At 48.8% G+C, this 25,245-nt stretch overlaps 1 protein-coding gene across 1 annotated transcript in view; it reads right to left on the bottom strand.

The window, feature by feature from the left end:
• Positions 1-1,907: 1,907 nt before the first annotated feature.
• The window catches only part of RPA1 (replication protein A1), a 258,365-nt gene continuing 235,027 nt past the window's right edge, over positions 1,908-25,245 (bottom strand). Inside the window, exons 16-17 of the mRNA XM_085649076.1 lie at positions 23,592-23,678; positions 1,908-3,396 (exon numbers count right to left, since the gene is read on the bottom strand). Coding sequence (XP_085505202.1) covers positions 3,298-3,396; positions 23,592-23,678 — 186 coding nt within the window. The 3' untranslated portion in view covers positions 1,908-3,297. The remainder of the gene's footprint in view (positions 3,397-23,591; positions 23,679-25,245) is intronic.

The raw sequence follows: 25,245 nt of genomic DNA, 5'->3' as shown, positions 1-25,245 counted from the left end.
GATGAGATTTCTTTCCATTTAGGATGGCCTATGATTCAATGAAGGACAAATTGGCCGAGAGAGTTAGTTTATGGCAATTGAATAGGAGGTTTAGTTGGATTTGGAGAAAACTCAAAAATAAAGCAGCCTTAGAGCAGAACCAAAAGGGGGAAAGATGGAATGTGGGGGGAAGGGGAATGTTGGGGGGGGGGGGGGGGGGGGGAAGGGTTATACAGGTGCCGACTAACGTTCAAGGTCTTTCATATTGTTATGGTTAAGCATTGAAGTGCTGCATGAGGCAGCATTGAAAGGATTCCATGCATGTTAGTCTAAATAAACTTGATTCCCCTATTAATCAATCTGGAGAATCTGCATTCTCTACCAAGGTTTAGTCCTTTAAAAATGTAGCTTTTTGGTCAGTCTCTTCCTAGAGTTCCTTTTCTTCATTTGGGCTGGTTTGATGCCTTTCTTCCTTAGTGCCAGAAACGCACAAGTGATTGTGCGCTTAAGTTATCTTGTCAAGGGACAGGCCTAGATTAGTGTAAAAAAATCAAAACCCAGGATACCAGAAAAACACAGACTGTCCCTCAGGGGCAGAAAACACACTTTTGAACACCATGCAGGGGACATTTAGCATGGAAAGGATGCAACTGGGAGTACAGTTCAAGCCCTGCACATGGTACAAAATAAACAGAAATAGATGGGGAAAGAATTACACTGGTAACCAGTTGGTAAACAGTACAGAACGACTGTACGCCAAAACAGTGAGGGAGGGGAAAGAATCCCATACAGCGCACATCGGTGGTGTGCAGTAAAGACAGATTTTCATTTTAGTCGTCGTTGACTCTCAGGGTGATAACTATTTGCTTTCCCAATTTGAGAGGGTTTCCTTCTGGCCCAAAATAAGAGATAGGACACGAATGGGGGGACCCTATTAAAACACTTTCTGGGTGCATTAAGCCAGGAAGAGCACTGAGCGGAGCCATGAAGCAAGGGCGAGCCTGGCTAAGCCTTTGTGGTACATATTAAATTAAGAAATCGAGGAGTACGAGTCAAATGTATGTGAGCAAATGTCCAGTTACAGCTCACTGTGGCTGGCTGCACAACAGAAAAGGAAAGGTAAGCACGCATGGGAAGGACACTCCCGTGGGCCCAGTATAATTTAACTAAATTATACAATAAAAATAGCAGTACAGGGCGTTTTCTTGGCACAAAACTGAGCCAGAATCCTAGGTAGTGCAGAGTTAGGGCGTAACGGAGGACCGTGTGGTATACAATATAATCTTGGCAAACAGAGTGCAGAATGCACAACGTACCAGCAAAAGCCTAGTAGAGGTGCACTGAGCGGATCTCACGACAAACAGCACCAAAGGGGAGAAGGACACGGCCGAGTGCTTGTATGGAGCCAAGGATGGCGCTTTACAACGCTAATAGAAATAGCGCCAAGCGAGGAAAGTGTGTGGCTGGTAGGCGGTATACAGTGGTAAGAGAACTGGCGCCACGTGAGGAAGGATGCGCCGGAGTTCTCTTCGGTGGCTGACAACACAGACCGAAATCGAGAGCGCTGTGCAGGGAAAACAGAGCCCGGCAGACGTATCATTAACGTGATTAGGAGCACACCGGGCTCCATTCTCGCACGCCTGAGAAGTTCAGGAACGTAATTACTGTTTTCGGCATCTTCTTTGTTGTCTGTACAAATCTCAAAGGCTGGTTGATTTTGGAGCGCTGTGTAAACGTCAATAGGCATTTCCCAAGCGCTGGATCATCGTCTGCATTCGCAGGCCACGCACGGCGAACAAGAGCTGTGGACGCAGAGAGCCTGCAAGAAGGACGCCCCCTCCGCCCAGCACTTCACATGAACAGCAATTAATACGGCTCCACCACTTAGGCAGGCTTCATGCCCATAAAGGAGAAAAGGAGCCGGCAGATTACGCAAAACTAGACACTGTTTATTTAAATCCAGCACTAAAAATAAAAAGGTTTTATTCTCAGCCGCCCCCCTGCGCCCTCAACCCCCGTGAGCTGTCAGTCAACCTCGGTACAAAAGAAAAAGCAACACAAATAGGCACAACAAAAGAAGCAGAACAGAAGAAAATGTACAGGCAGCAAACTTCAGCAATTACCCGACACCCCCTCCCAAAAAAGAGCAATATTAATTTAAATGAAAACTGCAGCAAAGCTTTGTAGTTCTGCAAATCTCCCTGGGGGCAGCGAGTCAATGCTTATCAGCACTCCTCAGAAGAGACAATTTTGATTAACATCAGCGTCATCCGACTGTGTATTAAACCCTGAAGGGAGGCTCGTCCTGATAGGAGATATGTGTCTGATTAACATTTCTGCCACGCTGCTGTTCGGAGCACTAACCAGCAGCCACGTACACCCTGGAACAAGGAAGCAGAGAGAGGAAAGATGACACCACACGTCAGCAATCCCAAGCACGGGGCCGGCGCCTTCACCTTCCACCAGCCGATTAGCCCCTCAGGTAGAGCGGAAATTCCACCTCGCTCCATCTGACACATTAGGACACGGTGTAACCCAGGGTGTTGAATGGAGATGGGGGTTAGAAGGTACGTCCGTTCCAGGCAGTTTCTATTCCAGTGCATGACAGCGATGGACTGTGGCAGGCTAAGGTGCCCATACTGCCGTGAACACAATCCCCTGACCACGCAGGGCACAATATCTGCTCCACCATGCCCCATCAAACCAGCATTGACGCCAGGGTGCAGATAACGTGCATCCCAATTGAAGAGTGACTGTCAGCCAAGTACACCTAAAACCTAAAAAGATGTATATTGTTGGGGTATTAGCTGGGAAAAAAACTGTTACCTCCATGATGCATGCCCCGACCCCTCAAGCTCCAAGATGCGGATGACAGAAAAGATCAGCTAGGTGCAAACAGTAACACCTACATCAATCTCTCCCCGTTGTAGCAGAGCTGAGCTCCCCTCGGTAGTAGAGCCCTGCAAAGAGAGCACTCCCGGGCACGTGACTGAGGGCGTGATCCCACAGGGTGTCTAAGGAGATTGCAGGGAACCCACAGGCACATCACTGAATATGGAAAACAAAATACAGGCAGGTGGACAGCCACAAAAGGATCCTCCCGAGGGCTAGAAAATACAAAGGGATCAGAAGAGATGTTGCTGAGCCAGAAGATAGGCCATCTCTGAAAGTGTAAAGCAGTCCGATTACTGAGTCTATTTAAGCGCACTGTCGCGGCGCACAGTGAAGCGCTGTAGATCCGGCACCTCTTCTAGAGGCATAGGCGATGAAGGGGCCTCGAGGTTCTTCTGTGCAGAATCAGCAGCACAATCAACTTTCTCAGGCCATTTTCCTTATGTTCATGATCAGCCTCTTGGCATGCTCCTTGTGGTCCACTGGCTTCACATCCATGACCGTCCCCTTGATGCGTGACTCGTCCTGCGAATGACAAAGGCATAAATAGGTTAACAGCCACTCCTCCAAAGGCCTACACCCCATCTACTTAAAAGTTAGTAATCTAGTAACGGACCTCAAGTCTTCAGAGGGTTGGTCTTAAAGAAATATGGGTCATTAAGCGGTGCAAACAAAACTTGCCTTGAATTTATTCACAGAACAATGATTGGTGTCACCCTCCTCTCCTTAGAATCGACAGAGACCCTACATTAATTTACATCTACATTGTGCCACAATGGCATCTTGCACAAGTTTAGAAGAGGTTTGTAATTCAGAAGAGACTTTCTCACAGGGTTCTGGGTGTACCATTTCACCAGCCATCTTTACTTTTAGTGCCACATAGCCATCTTTTAGCCCTAATATTTTTAATAGAACAATGTTCAGTCAATTAAGCCTCAACATTTACTGTCTCTCCCTAACTTATGTCACAGACACTAGCCTCCCTACACAGCCCTCCTTTCCTACGCTCCTTAGTGTGCATGAAAAGAGAAGCTCATGTAATTGTACGTACTATGGGGACCCATATCTTTTATCCAATAGATGCTTGCACCCACGTCTTTTAAGGAGCATATGTACGTTTCCGAAAATGTGTGCATTTTATATCACAACCTCACTCATCAAACTAGATGGGCTGTAATTACCATACTCTGTTAAACTAGGTTTGCAGACCAGTTGAGCTTTACAGAGATTTAGCCGTGTTTGGTTTTGAGAAAACACCCCTATAAGTGGCACGCTGTTTGGATCTGTAGCAGCAACTGACACAGGCTGCCCAGAGAGCTACTAAAGCTGCCACAGAGTGGGTGGCACAGGGTAGGACTGGCCTACAGGGCAATCAGGCAGAGCTGAATAGGCTTCTCTGACAGGTTAGTGTGTGGGCATGATTTCTGGCTGTTTGTGAGCCTGTTTTATTTTGTTGGGCCGTTTTTTTATTGATTGCCCAGATATTGAAACACACATTGCATCAAATCTTCCTTAACTTGCAAAACACCAATAGAGGGTGTCTACCAGTTTAAAACTGCCCCATTTGTAAACATGGGCCACTTTTTAAGCTTCACTAATGGAGGGCAACTTTTAATTTGGTACCTGGGCCTATCTTCTGGCCCATTTCAACACCACTGTGGCAGGCCCCAGCCTGTGCTCTGTGGTTGATTGGAGCATGCTTCTGTCCCAGACTGGCACCACCTACGAGGTGGACTAGCTAGATAAGTGTGTCCGTGAACAGTTTGTCCATCAACACATACATGTGTGTATTAGCCTGTTCAATCACCATACAGTAGTTTGACAAGGGAGGAGTGTCTGCACTAAGTGTTGTAACTGGTGTTCAAGGTCATGCTTTCTTACCACACACGAGGCCAGAGAACTATAAAATCCATACTGCCTTAGCCTGTGCTTATGATATATAGAGTAATCTACGAGGCTTCCAGGTAAAACAGACCAAATGCATACAAGAACATGCATTGGCAAAGCCGATGGGTCTTGGCAATGCCTGAGCTATTGGCCTTGTGTTGGAAAACGAGGCAGCATCTGTGAGGCCTGCACAAATAACATGACTACCTTTGCCCTTCACTGGGAACCAAACACCCAATTGTAGCGCCTGACTCTGAGGGTAACGTTGCAGAGCAGTAGGAGGCTTACTCAAGGGAGGTGGTGTGGGCTAGTAATCGCCATTTGCAGATATGCAAACATAACACTCAATAATTGATTGTCCAGTCTGCACTTTGTTTAATAAATGTACTTACTTTTATAAAGCACACACACTACTCGATACTTACACCAATTTACAAATATACATAAGCTGTTGGAATTACTTTGTGACCTTGCATAACATCTCCACCCATCCCGCAGGGGGGTGGGGTCTAGTACCACCACTCCCATGTGTGCACATCATCTTGCCCCCTATGCAATTAGCTGAACATAACCTGGAGCGAGGGCCCAGCGTACTGGCACCATCCCAGTGGCGACCCCCCCAGTATCTAAACAAGCATTTAAAATAGGTAACACTGCCTTGGTGGCGCAACCCTGACTGAGCATTTCCTACTGACCATGAAGTATACACCTCTACATCTTAAGTGCTAGCAGTCTGGGTTCTTCACCTAAGCGCAGCAGCAAGAATACATGTTTAAGCATCCCTTTAGAATGATAGTACACATTTGGGTATCATTAGAATGCATTGCAATTACAGCCCCTAAAGGCATCACAGATTAAATCACAGGATAACGCATACACAGCCAGACACCTTAGCAGGAATGTCTGGCAACATAATCCCACTTTGCTTATGACGTCACTATCATGTACTTCATATTAAACACGTGAACTTCAGTCCCTCTAAAAGAAATAACCATAAGTAAATGCATTTCGGTGTAGTTACACCTCTTCACCTCCAGGGGATGCCCTTCATCAGACATCCCCAACTCAGCCCTTCACCCCCTGATGCACTTCTCTATACACCCTCAGCTGTAGAACAAATGTTCCAGCCCAGAAGGTGTTTAATGCTGGCTGAGCCCTTGAGGGGTTATTCCTTTCCAATCCCCAGGAAACTTTGGGAGGGACGTCTCTTCGTGCTGGGGGGTGGGCGGAAACACTGGGCTTCTCCAGCAGCTCCCCCCAGCACCTTTTCATAATTGATGGTGACTCCTCTCCTCTGGGGGGGCCATCGGGCACCAAAACTATGAATTCCCCATGCCTTGCAAGGCATTATGGGGCGCTTCAGCTCCTTTTTATGAATAGATGAGCGGCTCGCGCTTCGCCGCCTTCCTGGGCCTCGGTGGGGGGGCCCGGTCTCACCAGGACCCCCAGGTAAGGAACAGCGGCTCGGGGAGCCCACCCCCAGCCACTTCTGCCTCTAGTCAGGGGCCTGGTCCCACCCGGGCCTCTGGGTCCTCCTCTTGACCTCGGGGAGCCCTGGTCCCACCCGGAGTCCCCACACCGCTCAATCGTTGGAGGGCAGCCCAAAAAGAGTTTGTGTTTTTGAGCTTGTCCAGTCTTAATTGTTCAAATTCTTCCACTCCCTTACACCAACGCGTTTCGTCGCATATGGGTTGTAAACCAGACGACTTCCTCAGGGCTTCAAAGTAGTATCAAACAGTTTATCTCCAAATTCTTATCAATATTCCAAAGCAAGGTTCCTTCCAAACAACTAATCGAGTTCGAAAAAGTTAAGTCCCATAATCAAGCCCGAAGGTCCACAGATTTTCTTACAATTTATTCCAATTTCATCAATGTTCTAAATCAAAATTCGTTCCAAATGGTCATTCCAAATTGTAAAAATTGGCATCCACCATACGAGCCCGAAGGTCCACGGATTGTATCCCACCAAATGCTCAAGTCAGCGTATGTATAAACCGCTGACACTACACGGAGCCTATTCCTCCGGAGGAACACTCTGCTTCGCCCTCTGGGTCTCTGAGAGGGGGGGTTCAGCAGGGAGCAGTCTTCACTGGCTCCCTGCACCAGCCTTTCGCCTGGTTCTCCTCCTTGGCCTCTCTTGTCCCTGCATAGAGGCCCCTACTTCTGCGCACTGGTCCTGGGCTGTTCTTTTGGCGCTGTTAGGGCCCTGGGGGTAGTCAGGGGGTTACTCCTTCCAACTGTCCATTGCCAGGATCCAGCACCTTCTGCTTCAGCAGACTACAACCCAGAGAGAGCTTCTCTTCCTGTGCAAGCACTTTTTAATAGTTGAGTAGGGGGCTGGCAGGAAGTCTCTGTTGGTCCTATCAAACAGCGACATCACTTCCCTGCCCCTGCTTCCTCCTTGTCCAGCCTCTGGGTTTGTTCAAGATAGCGTCGTCCAGGGTCTCTTGCCACATGGTCTCTGAAAAAAACCGTTCCCCCCCTCGCTGCCTTCCCTCCTTGGTGCAGCCTGGTGCCTAGCACCCAGTGATAGCTGCTGATTGATGAGCCTGTAGCCCCACCCATCTTCTCTTCGTGGAGAGGAGGCCTTAACTTGTGGAAGACAGGTTATCAATCCATCCAGCTGAGGTCAGTCTTCAGCCTGGCCCTGGTTATGACTTACTCGGAGAAATGTGACATTTCTGGATGACCCAAAAGCAGTACAAATATGACTTTGGACTCTGCAGAATACTCCTTTTCACATCCGCTACAGTGGACTTTAGTGCGTGTCTGGAATCTGTAGTCCTTATGAAAGTTATTCTAGCACATGAGCTCCACATCCCCATAGGGGAATAATGAAGTGAAAAGCAGTAAAACACATTGACTTTACCTGGCATGTTCCTTCCCAGTGTATAAAGCCTATTCCATGTCACCACACAATTCTGCACAAGTTCTGCCACACCCTTCACCTTGTAGCTGCTCCTGGACTGCACACGCTAGGAGTCTCCCCTGCGCAGCCCCTACACGTGTGCACACGCATGTACACGTGTCTGCATGTAACCAGCCTGGTGTCCCTTACTCCAGCTGCTGCGCAGTGGCCTGGTCAAGCCAGGGGGACACCAGTAAAATCCCCATGCAGTCTCTTACATCCTGAGTTCACTGTGGGCGGGTTCCAACTTGTGAGGCTCCCCCACATTAAAAGCTCCACAAATAGGTGCTCAAAAGCGAAAAATCTGGGTGGCCCATAGTGTCAGAACCACCTTCTAACTCCTTGTCAATGTGAATGTTTTTTAGCCATGCTGTCTAGCAGCACATCTGCTGTTCAGCATGAAGGAAAGTTACTGAAAGCCCAGAATCACAGGATGTTGAGCAGCCAGAGTGTGTCTGCCCCCACCCCTCCGCCCCCCAAGTTCAGTTTTTTGTTCCGCCCCTCCTAGCAAAAAAGCGCTATGACGTGGCCCACGCTGGCCGCATCATAGGGATTTTAATAGTGACTTTCAGCCATGCTGCTAGACAACGCGGCTAAAAGACATTCAAATTGACAAGGCCAACAGCTTGGGCCTTGCTGAGATCTATAGGCTTTGCCAATGCTTGTGCGTTGTTGACAGGGTCTTACTGAACAAATGTGGAAGTGATCGTGAGAAACAGTTGAGGAGCTTTGAAGTGAAGCAAGAATGTGGCGTAATGGCCAGCGCTGCTGACAGTGGAACTGGGGAACCAGGTTCGAATCGCAGGGTCGGCTGAACCATCTGCGATTCTGGCCAAATAACTTACGCTTACCCCACCTACGACAATGAACGTGTCATTGTGTCATGTAACTGGTGAGCACTTAAAGCGCTCCAACACCATTGGCTAGTGTTAGCAAGATGGAGGACTGAACAAGTGCTCCAATACCATTGGCTCATGCAATAAAAAAGCAGCAGTAAAAAGGGAGGTAGTGGGGGGAGGGTCAAGCAGGAAAACAGGAGGGGACGGGGAGATGGGCAAGAGCAATGACAGGGGGAAAACAACGTAATTGGAGCAGGATCAGCAACAAAAATGAATGTGTCATTGTAAAATGTAACTGGTGAGCTGTGAATAAGTACAAGGCGACATGTTGCCAACACCACAAGAATGTCAATGCCCGGCAACCAGAAGTGCAGGCGAACCCTCTCCTTTGTTTTGGAGATGCCCTGGTGTCCCTGGTGAGCCTGGTGTACAATTTTCTCACCAAGAGGTGATGGAGGGACAAGTCGTGTGCCCCTCCAAAGTAAGTCTCTTCCCACCGAAAGTTCACTCCGCACATTCCAGAACTTCCAGATGCCTTCACTCAAGGCCTTGATGCCCATCCAACCTTTGGACACCAACCTGCAGGCTTCAAGCATGTCAACATCACTCCTCATGGCATCTCTCCATTCTGTCTCAGAAACGACACCAACAATCTCACACAGCTTGAAGTCATCAATTTCCCAAGAATCTTCGTGGTCAAGCGGGGCTTTCCCCACACTGGGCACTAAGCGAGAGAGACAGTCAGCAACCTTGTTATCAAGCCCAGGAATGTATTTTACAACAAAGTCGAAATCTTGCAGGGCGATTACCCATTTACATATTCTAGAGGAGACAGCGTCTAGGGCCTTTTTACAAAAGACGTCCTTTAAGGTTTATGGTCTGAATGAACAACAAATGAGCTACCCAAGAGAAATTTTTTATGTTTCTTGATGGCCCACAAGATGCACAGTGCTACCTTTTCAATCACGGAATACTGGAGTTCTGGACCTACCAGAGCCCTTATGAGAAACATGATGGTCTCTTCTTTGCCGTCTCTTGCTTGCTTAAGGACAGCGCCCAAACCCTTAGAACTGGCATCAGTGATCAAAATAGAGCTCGAAAAAGTGTCGAAGCTCTGAAGAGAGGGAGCTGAACTAAGAGCCTTCTTGACATCCTCAAATTCCAGCTGCCACTGGGGAGACCAAGAGAACTTCACACCCTTCTTTAAGAGAGATCTCAACGTGAAGGTGCAGCAAGCGAACCGTGGAACAAATGTATTATAGTACTCCGCCATCCCTAAGAAGGTGACTAACTCATCTCTGGATTGCGGGCCGGGAAGCTCTTCAATGGTCCTCACAAGGCGGTCCCTAGGGCTAACTCCACACCCAGTCAAGAAGTGTCCCAGGTAGTCAATTTCAGGAAGATTGAACCTGCATTTGTTCTCACGCAGAGTCAAACCTCTATCACGGAATCACTCGAGTACAGCCCTCAGCTTCACATCCATCATAATCCAGTTGAGACGAGCCATGGATCAAGACATCGTCTTGGTATATTCTTAACTCCTTCCACGCCGTTCAACACATCTTCCATGGCTCTCTGGAGCACAGAGGCTGCAGAGATCAAGCCAAAGGGAAGGTGAGTGAACTTGTAGGTTCCAAAAGGGGTTATGAAGGCTGTCAGGTCCTTGGACTCAACATCAATTCTAACCGGATGATAGGCCGCCCTGAGGTCTAGAGTGGAGAAGATGCGTGCACTACTTAATTGAGCTAACATTTCCGTGATGTTTGGAAGAAGGTACCCGTCAGCAACGACCGCACGGTTGAAAGCAAGTAGGTCCACACACAAGCGTACCTCACTAGAGGCCTTGCATGCAAAAGCTACAGGGGCCAACCACTCACTAGCCTCCGTCTCAACAATGATACCCTCTTTCTTCAGCTTCTCCAGTTCAGCGCACAGACTCCCTCATGGCCAGAGGTACACTGCGCACCTTACATGTCACTGGAATGGTATCAGATTTTAGCGTGATCTTGTGAGTGTAATCTGAGAGACAACCCAACCTCTCACTGAAGACTTCCGTAAATTCAGTGCTTAAAGTACAGCTTGGGTCAGCCACAGTTGAAGAAACATCAGAATTAATTTCACACGAAACATTCAAAGGGACCAAATGTGGAGAGATGTCTCAGAGTAATGCAGGGATCACCACCAGGAACTAATGACACCTAGATCGGCCTGGTGAAACCAGCTGATTATGCAGTCACCTCTGCATGATACATATATTTTCCCTGCAGCTAGTCTCCCTTTATATTCAATATAGCCTATGAAATAGCCAAACAATGTTATGGGTTGGCCACCATAAGCCAGGGGCTTAATGCCTGGTTTGTGAACCTTTACTCTCCCATGTAGCTTCAAGTCGAAGAAGTCTTTGTGGGTGAGTGAGATGTTTGCCCCCCAAGTCAAAGAGCATTCTAATGTTGCAATCATTCACCAGGACCTCATCCACAGGCCCTTTACACTTATTTTGACCATTCAGTGTTATAAACTCCCCACAGTGGAGTTCGTCAGAGTCGCTTCCACTCTCAAGGGAAACCTCCTTGACCCGTCTGCTCAACTTATTCTTTTTCGCTTTACAAGCTTTGGCTAAGTGAGCAACTTTTTCACAATTGTGACACTGAGAGGAGAGAGCAGGGCATGACTTGTCATTGGCGAGATGACCAATCATGTCACATCGGTAACATTTCATCTTGGTGTTTCCCTTGAGTTTGGAGTTAGAAGAGAAAGGAGTAGGTTCACGTTGTTTCCAAACAGGCTTTGTTGAATTTTTGGTAACGGCGTGAACCTTCTCTTCTAAGACACCATTTTCTTTTTTGCTGACTTCAACACAAGCGAGGGAGTGTTCTATCCTCTTGGCAATAGTCACAACTTCATCAAGCTTTGGATCATCCTTTTGCCAAAGTTCATCCTTAATCTTCTCAATGCTGCATCGCAGCATAAACTAAACATGGATGCGTTCTTCAAGGGACCCATCAAATTTACAGGTGGCACCCAAGTTACGCGGAGCGGTAATATAAGCTTCAACAGATTCTTCAGGTTTCTGCACTCTTTCCAAAATGGTACCACTCAAGGATGGTACTAACTTTTGGAAGGTAGTGCTTGTCGAGTTTAAGACAAATCTCGAATTCATTAAGGCTATCTGCTTCACTATCATTCAAATCAGGAAGGTGTTCAAACACCTCCTGTCCTTCGGAACCTAGACAGTGTAACAGCAATGCTGATTTTCTCTCTGTGCTCAGAGATACCCCGCAAACCCTTGCATAATTAAGAAATACCTTTTTCAATTTTGACCAACACAGAACTGGATCTCCAGAGTTAAAGAGAAAGAACTGAGGAGTAACCTTTTGCATTTTACAACAAAGAACTTAATGTTGTAATCACAGATGTAGGAGAGGATGTCACGTTTGTAAAGTTGGCGTGTAACAGTCACGCTTGCATCACAAAGAGTATTACAAATAAGTAAGCAAGAACATGTGTATCACTAATAAGTAATGGAAGTATCTGACTTGACTTCTAGTTTGTTGAGCGTGTGTAAAATTCAAGCTAAGAGTAGTAGCGCATAAAATACACTAAGTCAGCACACTGTAGAAGTAGAAAACAAGGTTTGAAGTCATTAGAGAGTAATAGACAAGTAAGTAAGCTGTGCGCATCAGCTTGATAAACTAAACATCGTGGTAAAAGCAACAAGTAATAATGGGTATGCTGGACGTATCAGAGCAAGCAGAGACAAGGGTTCAAACAGCTGAAACGCAAATGTAAATAGAAATGCTGTGCGTATCAGCGTAGCGACGCTTACTGGAATTGAGTTGCTGAGCGTATCAGCGCGAAACAAAATGCAGGGAAAACCAAGCAATGTTGAGATTTGCTGGGCGCATTAGCACGTTATCAAAACAAACGCTGTGCGTATAGGAATACGGAAGATAACAGGATGGCTGTGCGCGTCAGCGCGTTGTTAGGGAAACAAAGATACTCCGAAGGCGGAGTTGGTCACACAGCAACAAGGAGTTGCGTTTGTACTCCGTTGGAATGCGCGGGACGTCATGCGTCTTAGGCCTGCGAAGCAATGAGCGATGACGCCGGCCTTTGCTGTGATGAAGAATGGAGGCGTTCGCAGGAGGCCAGCAGACGTTCTGCGCAAGCAGGTACAGAGTACTTTTGAAAAATGCTTTGAGGAGAGCTTGCAGTTATTAGACAAAGTAAAAAGCCCCAAAGTTTTAAATATATGGGTACGGAGCGGTTTTTTAAAGTGTACATACATGCACAAGTTTTGACACAGAGGCGGGAGCTCTGAAGCTGGAAAGAACAAACCTGATTAAGTCAGCGTAAATCTTGAAAGTAGATTGTAATCTTGCTGATCTTTAAAGAACGTTGTTTAGAAGACCGAAAACGCGCTGCATGAAAGTTGCTTGAAAAGTGCGTTTTGCGCTGGAAAGTGTTTGATGGTGAACGGAAAACGGGAATGCAGGCCACAAGATAAAGCAGGGCAGGGCAGATGTGCAGAGACACGGCTTGGAGATACGGTCTTCTCTGAAAACAGAACGCACAGTATCTTGAGTGAAGTAACACTTAGCCGTGTTAGGACATTTGCTGTTGATGACCACAAGGAGAATTCTTCTTGTCTTCTTTGAGATGGTCTTGCTTGGGTTCAATCTTCTTCGCTCATCGCCAGTGTGAAGTACAGAGGAAGATGGTACTTAGATGAACTTCTTTATTCAAGCTTCAGGTACAGCAACGTCCTACCCACAGGACAGCCCACTGCAACTGACTATAAGCACTTAGCAACAAGATTAAGCACACTACATTCTAAACCAGATGAAGGGAATGTTCCACATGAACATAATGGCTAGCACAGAGCTGCACAGGAGAAACTACCACACGAGCACTTAAAGCGCTCCAATCTCATTGGCTTGAATTTGCGTTATGGCAAGATGGACGATGAAGCGAGCACTCCAATAGCATCGGATCCGGCAAAAAATAAATACACAAGCGCTGTTCGTGTTTTAACAACTTTTTAAGAAATGCATTTTAAACAAATGTTTATGTACATGGGCATGCATTTTTGTAGTAAGTGAGTATGTGTACAAGGTAGACGGCCAGAAATGAATATGCTACTTACCAGTATGCATCTGTTCTTGGCATGTAGGGCTGCTGACATTCATATCTGTGCATAGATCGCCGCCTAGTGTTGGGTCCGGATGTTTGCACGTTGTTGTCCTGGAAGAGTCTTCGAAGTATCCTTGGATAGGTGACTCCTCCCCTGGACTACAGTGCGCATGGGCATCCTCTCCATCCTAAGATTGTTTTTCGCCATTGTGGCAGTGATGGAGTAGATACAGAAAGTGATGACCATGCTTACAGTAATTCTGAGAGCTGCAGCTGCTACAGGCGCCGGGGAGGAGGGAGGGCGATATGAATGTCAGCAGCCCTACATGCCAAGAACAGATGCATACTGGTAAGTAGCATATTCAGTTCGAGGCATGTGGGCTGCTGAATTCATATCTGTGCATAGAATATATAGCAGTGCCCTCTTATTAGCGGCGGCTACCCGTGCCAGCTGCAGCGGTCTGAAAAAGAGTTTTGAGAACAGCCTGTCCTACAGCTGCCTGCTGTTTTGATTGCACATCTACACAATAGTGTTTGGTAAATGTATGTGTAGTGGACCAGGTGGCTGCTCTACATATGTCATGCAAAGGAATGTTTCCTAGGAAAGCCATGGAGGCCCCTAACTTACGTGTTGAGTGGGCTCGTGGGGGAATCGTTAAAGTGCGTTTAGCCTTTTGATAGCAAATTTGAATACATTTAACGATCCATCTGGCTATACCTGCTTTGGAGATTGCCCCACACCACAAAGGTAACGCTAAGGCAACGAAAAGTTGATTTGTTTTCCTAAAGGGTTTGGTCCTGTCGATATAATACATGAGGGCCCTTTTTACATCTAGTGTATGGAGTGCCCTTTCTGCGACAGTTTGTGGGTTTTGAAAGAAAACAGGCAGTTCAATAGTTTGATTCATGTGGAACTGCGATACCACCTTGGGCATGAATTTGGGGTTGGTACGTAGTACGACCCTGTTGGCGTGAACCTGTATGAATGGCTCTTGGACGGTTAGTGCCTGGAGTTCACTAACTCTTCGTAAAGAAGTTATCGCTACTAGGAAAGCTACTTTCCAGGTAAGGAATTGAATCTCACATGAGTGTAGAGGTTCAAAGGGTGGACCCATCAGGCGTGTGAGGACCAAGTTGAGGTTCCACATTGGAGCCGGTGGGTGACTAGGTGGAATGACTCGTTTGAGTCCTTCCAAGAATGCTTTGATGGCAGGCACTCTGAATAGAGAGAGGTGCTGCCTGGTTTGTAGATAGGCTGATATTGCGGTTAAATGGACACGTATAGAGGTGTACGCCAGATTGCATCGGTATAGGTGTAATAGGTAACAAATAATGTTTTGGATGGATGAGTCTAGCGGGTTAATGTCATTATTATTGCAATAAATGACGAACCTCTTCCATTTGGCTGCATAGCAAGCTCTGGTAGTGGGTCTCCTGGCCTCCTTAATGATGTCCATACAGTCAGGTGGCAGGTTTAGGTAGCCAAACTCTAGGACTTCAGGAGCCAGATTGCCAGGTTCAGCTGTTGCGGATCTGGGTGCTGAATCTCTCCATGGTTCTGCGTCAAATGCGCGGGTTTGATCCGCAGCCTTTGATGTGGCACCACGGAAAGTTCGAGAAAGGTGGTGTACCATGGCTGGCGTGCCCACGTTGGAGCAACCAGGACGAGTGTTAGTGAGTGTTGTCTGAGTTTGCGTGCCACCAGCGGTATCAGTGGTGCTGGGGGAAAAGCGTACGCAAATCTGCCAGACCAGTTCATCCATATCGCATTGCCCTGCGACTGCGGATGTGGGAACCTGGCGGCAAAGCTTTGGCATTTTGCGTTTTCGCTTGTCGCGAATAGGTCTATCTCTGGACGACCCCACTGCTGGAAGTACGGTTGGAGTACTGATGGGTGTAACTCCCACTCGTGCATCTGGTGGCTGTGTCTGCTGAGCAGATCCGCCATCTGGTTGTCCTTGCCGGGGAGGTGTTCCGCCGTGAGGAACATGTTCCTCTGAATGGCCCACTTCCACATGCTCTGAGCCAGATGAGACAACTGTGGAGAGTGTGTTCCTCCCTGCTTCTGTATGTAGTACATGGCAGTCATGTTGTCCGTCCGGATCAACACGACTTTGTTGCACAAGTGTACTTTGAATGCTTTCATAGCGAGGAAGATTGCCATCAGCTCTAGAAGGTTGATGTGCATCTTCTTTTGTTGTTGTGTCCATAGTCCCTGCACTGTGTAATGGAGTACATGAGCTCCCCATCCCTGGAGAGACGCGTCCGCCGTCAGTATTATCTGTGGGACAGGCTCTTGGAACGGTCGGCCCTTGCAAAGGTTTTGTGGATTCCACCAATGCAGAGAGTTGTATGCCCGACCGCTCACCAACACTAGGTCTTTCAACTGTCCTTGAGCCTGATTCCACTGACGTGCTAAGCACTCCTGAAGCGGGCGCATATGTAGTCTCGCGTGTGGGACTATGAAGACGCAGGAGGCCATCATGCCTATCAACTGCATGAACACTCGCGCGGGAAGGGAGTGTTGTGGTTTGAACTTGGAAATCAGCATTTGCATGCTGTTGATTCTCACTAAATTTGGCTGAGCTGTGGCCGCCAGAGTGTCTATAGTCGCACCTAGGTACTGTTGTACGTGTGCGGGCTGGAGATGGGATTTTGGGTAATTTATTGAGAACCCCAGACTGTGAAGGAGGTGAATGGTGCGGGACATGTGGCTGGCACATTGCTGGGCTGACTTCGCTTGAACGAGCCAGTCGTCCAGGTAAGGGTAGACGTGTATGTGCTGCCTCCGTAGATGTGCCGCCACAGTAGCTAGGCACTTTGTAAACACCCTGGGTGCTGTTGTCACGCCGAAGGGAAGGACTTTGAATTGGTAGTGCTGCCCTTGAACAGTGAACCTGAGGTATTTTTTGTGTGAGGGGTGAATGGGTATGTGGAAATACGCATCCTTGAGGTCCAGTGTGGCCAGAAAGTCTCCCTGCTTGAGCAGCAGGAGGACTTGCTGTAGAGTGAGCATGTGAAAATGCTCGGAAAGAATGTATCGGTTTAGGGGTCTCAGGTATAATATAGGTCTGAGTGACCCGTCCTTTTTCGGTATTAAAAAGTACAGGGAGTACACCCCCGTACCCTGCTCGTGGACGGGTACGACCTCTATTGCGCCTTTTAGAAGCATACTTTGCACCTCCTGCTGTAAGAGCGTTAAGTGCTCTGAGGACATAGGACGGTTTTTTGGAGGTATTGTGGGTGGAGTGGAGGTTAGTTCTAGACAGTAACCGTATTTGACAATATCTTTGACCCACCTGTCTGTGGTGATGGAGTTCCACGTGGACAGGAACCTTTGTAGCCTTCCCCCGACAGGTGTTATGTGGTCGGGAGGAAGGGAGAGGGCGTCACTGCTTGTTCTTGGGGGAGGACCTGGTGTTGCCGTAGCCGCGTCCTCTGCCCTTTGTACTGGAGCCACGATATCCACCCCGAGTGTTTTTATCGTAGGTGGTTTGTGTAGTGCCCTTGTTGTATGTTTGCTGTGACCCCTGTCCTCTACCTGCTCCTCTATTTGCGGGGCGACGAAAGGAGCCGCTCCGAAAGGACTGAGTCTGGAGAGCCCCCATGGACTTTGCAGTGTCCGTGTCCTTTTTTATTTTCTCTAGGGTGGCATCAACCTCCGGCCCGAATAAATAGTCGGGGTTGACCGGCTGGTTGAGTATGTTATTTTGCACCTCAGGTTTGAATCCGGAGATTCGCAACCAGGCATGTCGTCGCAACATGACGCTAGTGTTTATGGCCCTGGCAGCTGTGTCTGCGGCATCCAGCGCACACTTGATGGATACGTTTGTGAGGAGCTGTCCCTCCCTGATGAGGATCTCTGCACCTTCTTTGTATTGGTCAGGGAGATGTTGGAGTATTTGCTCTAATGTGTCGTAGTGCGCTCTATCGTAGCGAGCGAGGAGCGCTTGAGTATTGGCGATGCGCCATATGTTAGCTGCCTGGGCGGCAACCCGTTTGCCAGAGGTCTCTAACACCTTGGACTCTTTGTCCGGGAGAGGAGCGTCACCTGTTTGCGAGTGTGCCCTCTTGCGAGCATTCACAACGACAATGGAATCCAGAGGTAATTGGCCTCTAATGTAAGTAGGGTCCCCAGGCGCTGATCTGTATTTTTTGTCGATCCTGGGGTTTATCACTCTTGCCCTGGTGGGTTCCTTGAAGATGTCCTTCGCTGGTTTGAGGACCCCCTTTAACATGGGCAGAGTCTTTATATTTCTTTCTGAGGTTGCGAAAGTGTCCATAAGAAAGTCGTCCTCGACAGTGTCAGAGTGAAGTTGCACTCCATGATTGGCCGCAGCACGTTCAATAAGAGCGTTGAACGCTGCAGTGTCCTCTGTGGGAGATGTTTTTGCTCCATAGAGTTGCGGGTCCTGTGCATCCATAGGTGCACCTGGGTCCACAGGGTCATCCCAAGCTTGATCAGGGTCCTGTTGGCCGTCAGGGTCCATGTCTCCGGGGTAGGGGACTTGGTCACCCATGTAGTCCTCTAACGCATCCGTGTCGGAGTGTGCGGGAGAGAAGGTTTGTGGATCCTGGTAGGGTGAGTGGAAAGGTTCGTAAAGAACTGGTTCTGAAGCCACAGGCAGCTTTCTTTTTAGTGGGATCCGGAAGGATTCTAAAGCTGGCTCAGAAGTTATTTTCCTTTTGTGGATAATCATCCTGCCGGTGTCGGCGTCGATGAGATGGAGACGTCTCTGCAGAGCGTTCGGCAGGCGTGATCGTGGTATGGGTGACCCGTGTCCTGATTTGGAACAGTTTTGGGGCCGTGGATGGTGGCAGGCCAAAGGTAATGTTGGCTGGTGCCGAAGAGGCTGCTGGAGCTTTTATTGGCTCGGAGCCCGACATGTCCTGGAGGACCGTCTTCTTTTTGGCGCTTTGCTCAGCAACGGGTCGCATCTGGAGCGCCCTCGATTCTTTTGCGCCGACCGGTTCTGTAGAGGCGGCCGTGGACTTTTTCGGCGCCGGTGGGTCATCGAGTCGAGGGGTGGGAATGGCCGTCGACGTCTTCGATAAGTGTGGCTTTGGTGTTGCCGTCGAAGCGGTGCGAGGCGCAGCAGGCAGTTTGACCTTTGGGGTCGGAGTCGATTGCGTCGGTGCCGGGAGCTGAGCAGGTTTGGTGGCACCGAAGGCCTTTTTCCGTACGCCGACTCCGACGTCGGCCGCTTCAAGTGCGGCACCGAAGTCTTGTTTGGTGCGCTCGGTGCCGACGTGTTTTGCTGGCGTCGAAGGTGTGGAGGGCCTCGATCCGACCAGCGCCACTTTCGGTTTCGGTTTCAATTGAATCAAAACAGCTTTTGGTTTCGGTTTCGAAGAAGGGAAACCAGCCGTTTTGGGCGTTAATGGCTGCCGCTGAATGTCCGAGGGCGGGCCCGAGGGCGGGGCCGAAGAACTGTGGGATAGGTTTTGGGTAAGGCCCGAAGGCGATCCCTCGACCGGAGCCATAGACTGTTGCACTGGGCTTTCCTCAGTCTGAACGGGTAGGCCCTGCTCGTCACCGGAGCTACTCTCTTCGGCCCCTAAGGCCTCATTGTAGTCTCCTACCTCGGTGTCGTCTTCATCTCTACGAAAGAGTGTTTCGTCGACGTCTTCCGATCCGGAGTCATGTTCGGAAACGGGATTGGAGGGTAGGTTCTCCACTTCTTCGATATCTTCGGTCTCGGCATTGAAGATGTCGGCTGGGGCCGGTGCCGCTTGCTGCGCCTCGAGTCTCGCCGCTCGTCGATTCCGTAGAGTCTTCTTGGATCGAAATCGGGCACAGGCCATGCATGTAGATTCGTCGTGATCCGGTGAAAGGCATTTATTGCACACCGGATGGACGTCGATGTGGGGATATTTCGCATTGCATACCGGACACCGCTTGAATGGTGTCCTCGATTCCATCGTCGATGTCGGGTCGATGGGCGGGTAAGATGCGAAAAAGTTGGTTTTGGACGTTAGTAAACTAACACAGATACTATCGATACCGATCGGGAACAGTACCGACGCGAACTAGAGGCCTTTTGGCCTGAAAAGAGTTTTTCCTAACTTGAGTCAAGATAAGCACATCCGAACCCAATGGCGGAAAAAAACAATCTGAGGATGGAGAGGATGCCCATGCGCACTGTAGTCCAGGGGAGGAGTCACCTATCCAAGGATACTTCGAAGACTCTTCCAGGACAACAACGTGCAAACATCCGGACCCAACACTAGGCGGCGATCTATGCACAGATATGAATTCAGCAGCCCACATGCCTCGAACACACAAGTACTACTATGGAGTGCCTGAAAAAGAAAAAAATATATATATAAATATATATCTCCGCAAAACAGAGCAGTGTAAGAGGACGTACTTAGTCTATGCTCTATGGGAGGGCCAAACAAGAAGAGGGCGTGATGCCCCCATGCCATGACAAATGGCAAAGAAAACAAGCATTGGCATAGCCAATAGGTCTTGCCTTTGGGACCTTATAAGTGTTTAGCCATGCAACAGTTGCATAACTAAATACTTACAAGGTCCCAAAGGCAAGACCTATTGGCTATGCCAAGCGGCCACGAAAGTGAAAGTGATCGCGATCAAACATCAAAGCGGCCGTGCGGCCGCGAAAGTGAGGCGCGCGTGCCCCCACGCACATGCACTGTAGATCTAGGCTGGCCTGGTAGCACTTTTTGGAGCCCTCTCAATAAGTCTCGGCAGACCTGCGCATGCGCTAGGTCAGGCGAGACCTAATGAGGGACGCTGAAGTTTACCAACTGTAGGAGATGGGCAGCCTGTAAGGCCACAGACAGAACACAACATGTCTCTTCGAGACAGTGCATGCGCTGTCTAGCAGAGACCCAAAAAAATCATGAAAGCAAATGCTTAATTGCCCTTCTAGGGCCCATCTTTGAATTATGAGCCCCGGAGAGCTGTTAGAGAAGTGGGGTCATGCTCCATGCTTAATATACCCGCAGTTAATAGGCTAGCAACCGGCTCGCTTTATTGGATTCTTCCACAATGTATACAGGCTTGCGTGCCAAGCTATTCTGCTTAATGGACTTTTTTCTGTATGAGTGCTTATCCGCATGCTGCAGGCACATGTTTAGTGAGTTCAGAGAGAGAGATCTTTATGCAGCATTTCAGAAAAAACACACAAGAGTCCGTGGGGCATTGAAATGTACGAGACCGATTCGGCAACAGAGGGGTAAATCATTGAAAATCTTTCCTGTTGCGTCTAGATATATATTCAAACATGTAACACAAGTCCACCAAAACCACACATAGAATGCACGGTGTGCACAGTTAGAGGGTCCATGAATGAGACATGGAACCAGTAACTGGTGCTTAAAAAGTATTTTCTTTTGTTAAACCCGGAGCTCGCACAGAATTGATAGAGCCCAAGACCCCCGCCACAGTCAGCTAACAGCCAGCAGCACTTCAGCTTGTGGCTTCATAAACAAAGCGGTTCACGAGTATTAGTGCGTTCAAGAGGTCTCCCATGAAGATGCTTTCACTGAACATGCTTCTGGAGGATGTGTGAAAACACGCACTTGTCAACTCGGCGAAATGAATCGCTTTGTAGACAAGGCAATAAGTGAGCATTAATGTATTTTATACATTTTTATCAACAAATCGTACCTTATCAAGGCACCTAGTTTATCGCGATCCCTTTCATTAAGAGATGGAAAACGGAAACGTGAAATTAACAATTTTCGAAGGATTACATTTCTGGTCAAGTGGGGATGCCGTGACTAGCACTCGGGGCCTCCCAGGTGCTTGACTCAACATTTCTGCCAGCTGAATTTCTCGAGGGTGTACTGGAGACATGTATGCGGCAGGAAATAAGACAACTTCAAAAGATGCAGTTTGCAGGGGGTGTCGCAGTCCCCTCTGCCCTTCTATTTAAAGGCCTGTGTTTTAAAAAGCATCAAGCTGTGGGACCCTTTCCGTCGAGCTACGCAAGGAATCGGTGCCGTCTGACCTCCCCCTCCCACAGCAGCGCTTCAAGAACTTTCCCGGTACTCTTCACCGTTTCTTCTCGAGTTTTCCACTCTCCTACAGAGCTAACGAGGTTTGTATGGGGGAAACAGCAGGCGCTTCAGACACTAGGGACCTGCTTCGCAGGGAAGCCGGCAGACGGACCGCCCTGCCTTAATTTGTAATTAAAATCCCTCGTTCTTCCGATTATAAACGAAAAAGCGCAGACGCACGTTTAGTTCGGAAGACTGTCATTCCCTCGGGGGCGCGCGCCCGGGGAGCACAGACGTGACTGTCGCGAGGGCTCACGTACGTGCGCTGGTACAGGCAGAGATCACTTGCCCATCCAGGCGCTTGCTTCGGCGACGGTCCACTGCCGGTCGCGTCACCTGGCGAGGGAAGAGCGGGGCCGGCGGGAGGGAGACCGAAAGCAATTAGGATTTCGACAGAAGCTCTGGGGGAGCCGCAGCTGGAAACGAGGCCTTACAAATAGAGTTTACTGGTGTTAATTGGGAGACTTCCATCCTCCGGTTCCGCAGGTTTTTGTGCCCTCCAGTAATGGAAGCAGGGAGCTGCGGAATAAAACGTTTATGCATTGTAGAGCTGTGGAGATAAATTGAAGAGGCCAAGGCCTAACCGACTCCCACAACAGTCTAACGTGTCCCAAACACATCAGCCATCACTGACTGATGCCACTGGCTGTGAGAGGGTGTGGAGATGCGGGAACATTGCTTCAGACTCTCCGAGGCTCAGAAGGGGCTGCTTTGAAAAGCGCCTCCAGTCACCATCACCCGAGTTGCCCAGGAGAAAGAGGAAGCGACCTGGACTACAAGAAGTCCGGTGACCAAAGAATTCTCAAAATGACCAGGCATCAGAGATGAAAGGATGCAGCAAGGATCGGTGACCAGGCATCTGAGATGAAAGGATGCAGCAAGCGATCGGTGCCGCTTTAAACCTTTATTGCTCCGGTGGCTGATGGGGACTTCACCAAACGCAGGGCACAAATACATCCTAAACACTGTATAGCGAGCACCAGGGGAGAAGCAAAGCAAGTGCAGACTGCCATTCCTCAATGATTGAATGTTTATTTCAGGATACAAATGTATGTATCATGGCATCTCACAAAGATGCGTCTATCTAACAAGAACAGGTATTGAGTCCAGGTCCATGTACCATCGCAGCCAAAGGCCAATATTTATAAAGGCTCACGGTCTATCAATGACACATACCATGCTGGATATCAGTAAGTAAATAGTAACAATCCGTACGTGAAGGGCTAAAATCTAAACAGCAACAACACTTTCACTATGTTAAAATAGGCCCAGAGGCAGCCTCGGTGCAGAGCTTGCACACTCAACAGCTCTCCTGCTGGGAGAGGCCTACCCACACCAGAATGCTAACCAAGAAAAACAGACAGGCGGCCTTCTTTAGTAGCCATCACTCCATAAACTTCATCAGTGACTCCGGGACCACAACTTACACAAGGGTCCAACTCCAGTGGAGACACGCCACCCAAAGGAAACATGGGGGCGTGGCCAACACAAGGGTGACGCCGTTCACCCCAGTACAGATTGGCATGAGAATCTGGAGGATCCTTGGGGTAAGAGCCAATACAAATTTGATCTGGACAACAAAGAAATGTGCACCCGCAGCCTCTGCACGGAAGCCACACTGGCGAGCTGAAGAGGTATACTGCTCTATTCCTTTGGGGCTGAACCACAAGGAAATGCACCTTTTCCCTGCACACTGCTTGTAAGTAATTGTAGGTCACCCTCTCGGGCGAATCTCCACGTTTACCCCCTTTCCGTCAATCGACATCTTACACCAACATTGCCCCAAGCTGTTGGAGATGCCTGGAAGCCCAGAGTGAGTAATCCGGGACCTTTGCACGGCAGCAAAAGAGAATCTGGCTTTGAGCACTGAATTACAATTTTATGAACAATCAATGTGCTGAAAGCTCCTTACCAAGCATACTTACATTGTAGGTTTCCAACTTGACACGGATCCTAAAGGTGTAGGTGCGGAAGTTGGCGTTCTGGAACACCTCTTCATAGGCTTGCTCGTTCTGTACAGAAAACACGAGGTGGGAAGAGTTGAATTGAGCTGTGCTGCACCATTCAAGCAGTTTCATATTCACAATCTAAACGGACCTTATGTATGTTAAAATTGCTCTGCCATCATGCGAAAATATGTCTTTACCTCCTCCCCTGAGGACATACATATAGCTAAGTCGACGTCTGCAACAGATCAGACACCCACAGACACTTTTAAAAGGAAGAACGCAGAGAAAAGTGCTTTGTTTCTTTGCTGGCAGGAAAGGGACTTCCATGGGGGAGGCAACACAAGACACGGGAAGGAGGAGGGGAAATAATCTTCAAGAGGTGGCAAAGAAAGCCGAAATCAGATTCCACTTCTCAGCAGCTTCAAACGAATGTCAAGTTGCGAATTCACATAGGCAGTGGCCTATGGCAGCTGCGGGACCAATACTACAAAAATGTTCAAGTCACCTGCCCACAATAACGTGACTGCAAACATTTCACTCATATTTTGACAATACCCCTTTACCAAGCCAAACTGCAAGCATTCCAGGTTCACTTTCCCACCATACCTCTTATAAGAGCAGATGGCAAGCATTTCGGACTTACTTTCCCACAAAACCCATCACTACAGCATGAATGCACCTATTTCAGTTAGACCATTCCACTTACCCTCACAAAAGCTAGACTGATCATTTCAGTAATTCTTACAGGGGCGACGGCTGCAGGGGGTCCTGTGGTGACCGGTAGCACCCCTTCCCTCCCCAGACAATGAGGTGGTGAAGGGGGGTGAGCGGCTCGCTGAGTTTGGAGCCCGCTTTACCATTCGGAGTAGACTACCGGACCCCACAGTGCAGGATGGGTGTGTGCGTGGGTCACAATAAAAAAAAAAAATACACTTACCTTCCCGCCGGGTCCCTGCTCCTGCTGGTCTTCCAGGAACGGGAAGCACCCGGCACACAGGCTCCCATGACCAATAAACTCTGCAATGCAGCGCTTTTGATTGGTCTGAGCACCCTGACGTGTGGCTCAGTCAGGGGCTGGAGGGGTGGGCATTTTCTCCACGCATGCAGTAATGCAGCAGGCATGGAGAACACTGAAAGTGCCCATGACTGTTTTGGGTGGCCCCTTAGGAGGGTTGCACCCTCCTCCCCTGCTCTTCAGCCCCGCCCTCTCCTGAAAGCTACTGCAGCAGGAGGACAAAATAAAATGATAGTAACTACATTATCATTGATTTTTTTTCCTTTCTTTTGCTGCTTGAAGGAAGTGGGGCGGAGCTCCTCTGCCTTACCTGAGGAGCTGCCACTGTGACCCACATCTCTGGAACTGACACACTTCAAACGGGAGGGGAGGAGTGGGGAAGGAACTAGCATCCTAGTGGGGGGCAGAGCAGTTGGGGGAACCTGGAGGTTCACGGACAGGGAGGAGCTGGAGGAGACCACTTGGCAGTCATTTCGGGCCACATCAGTCACTCTGCCATCGGGGAGAGGCGCTAGGCCTGCAGCAGGAAAGGTTAGGCTCCACATTGGTTGCTTGATGTCTATTGGTGGCCATGAAGTTCGTTCTGGAGGGGGTTTTCCCTGAGTCCTGCTGCGG

Source organism: Triturus cristatus, chromosome 3_2, assembly GCF_964204655.1.
Source record: "Triturus cristatus chromosome 3_2, aTriCri1.1, whole genome shotgun sequence".
NCBI classification, from domain to species: domain Eukaryota; kingdom Metazoa; phylum Chordata; class Amphibia; order Caudata; family Salamandridae; genus Triturus; species Triturus cristatus.
Note: the sequence above shows the minus strand (reverse complement) of the source record. Positions and strands in the feature narration are given on the sequence as shown.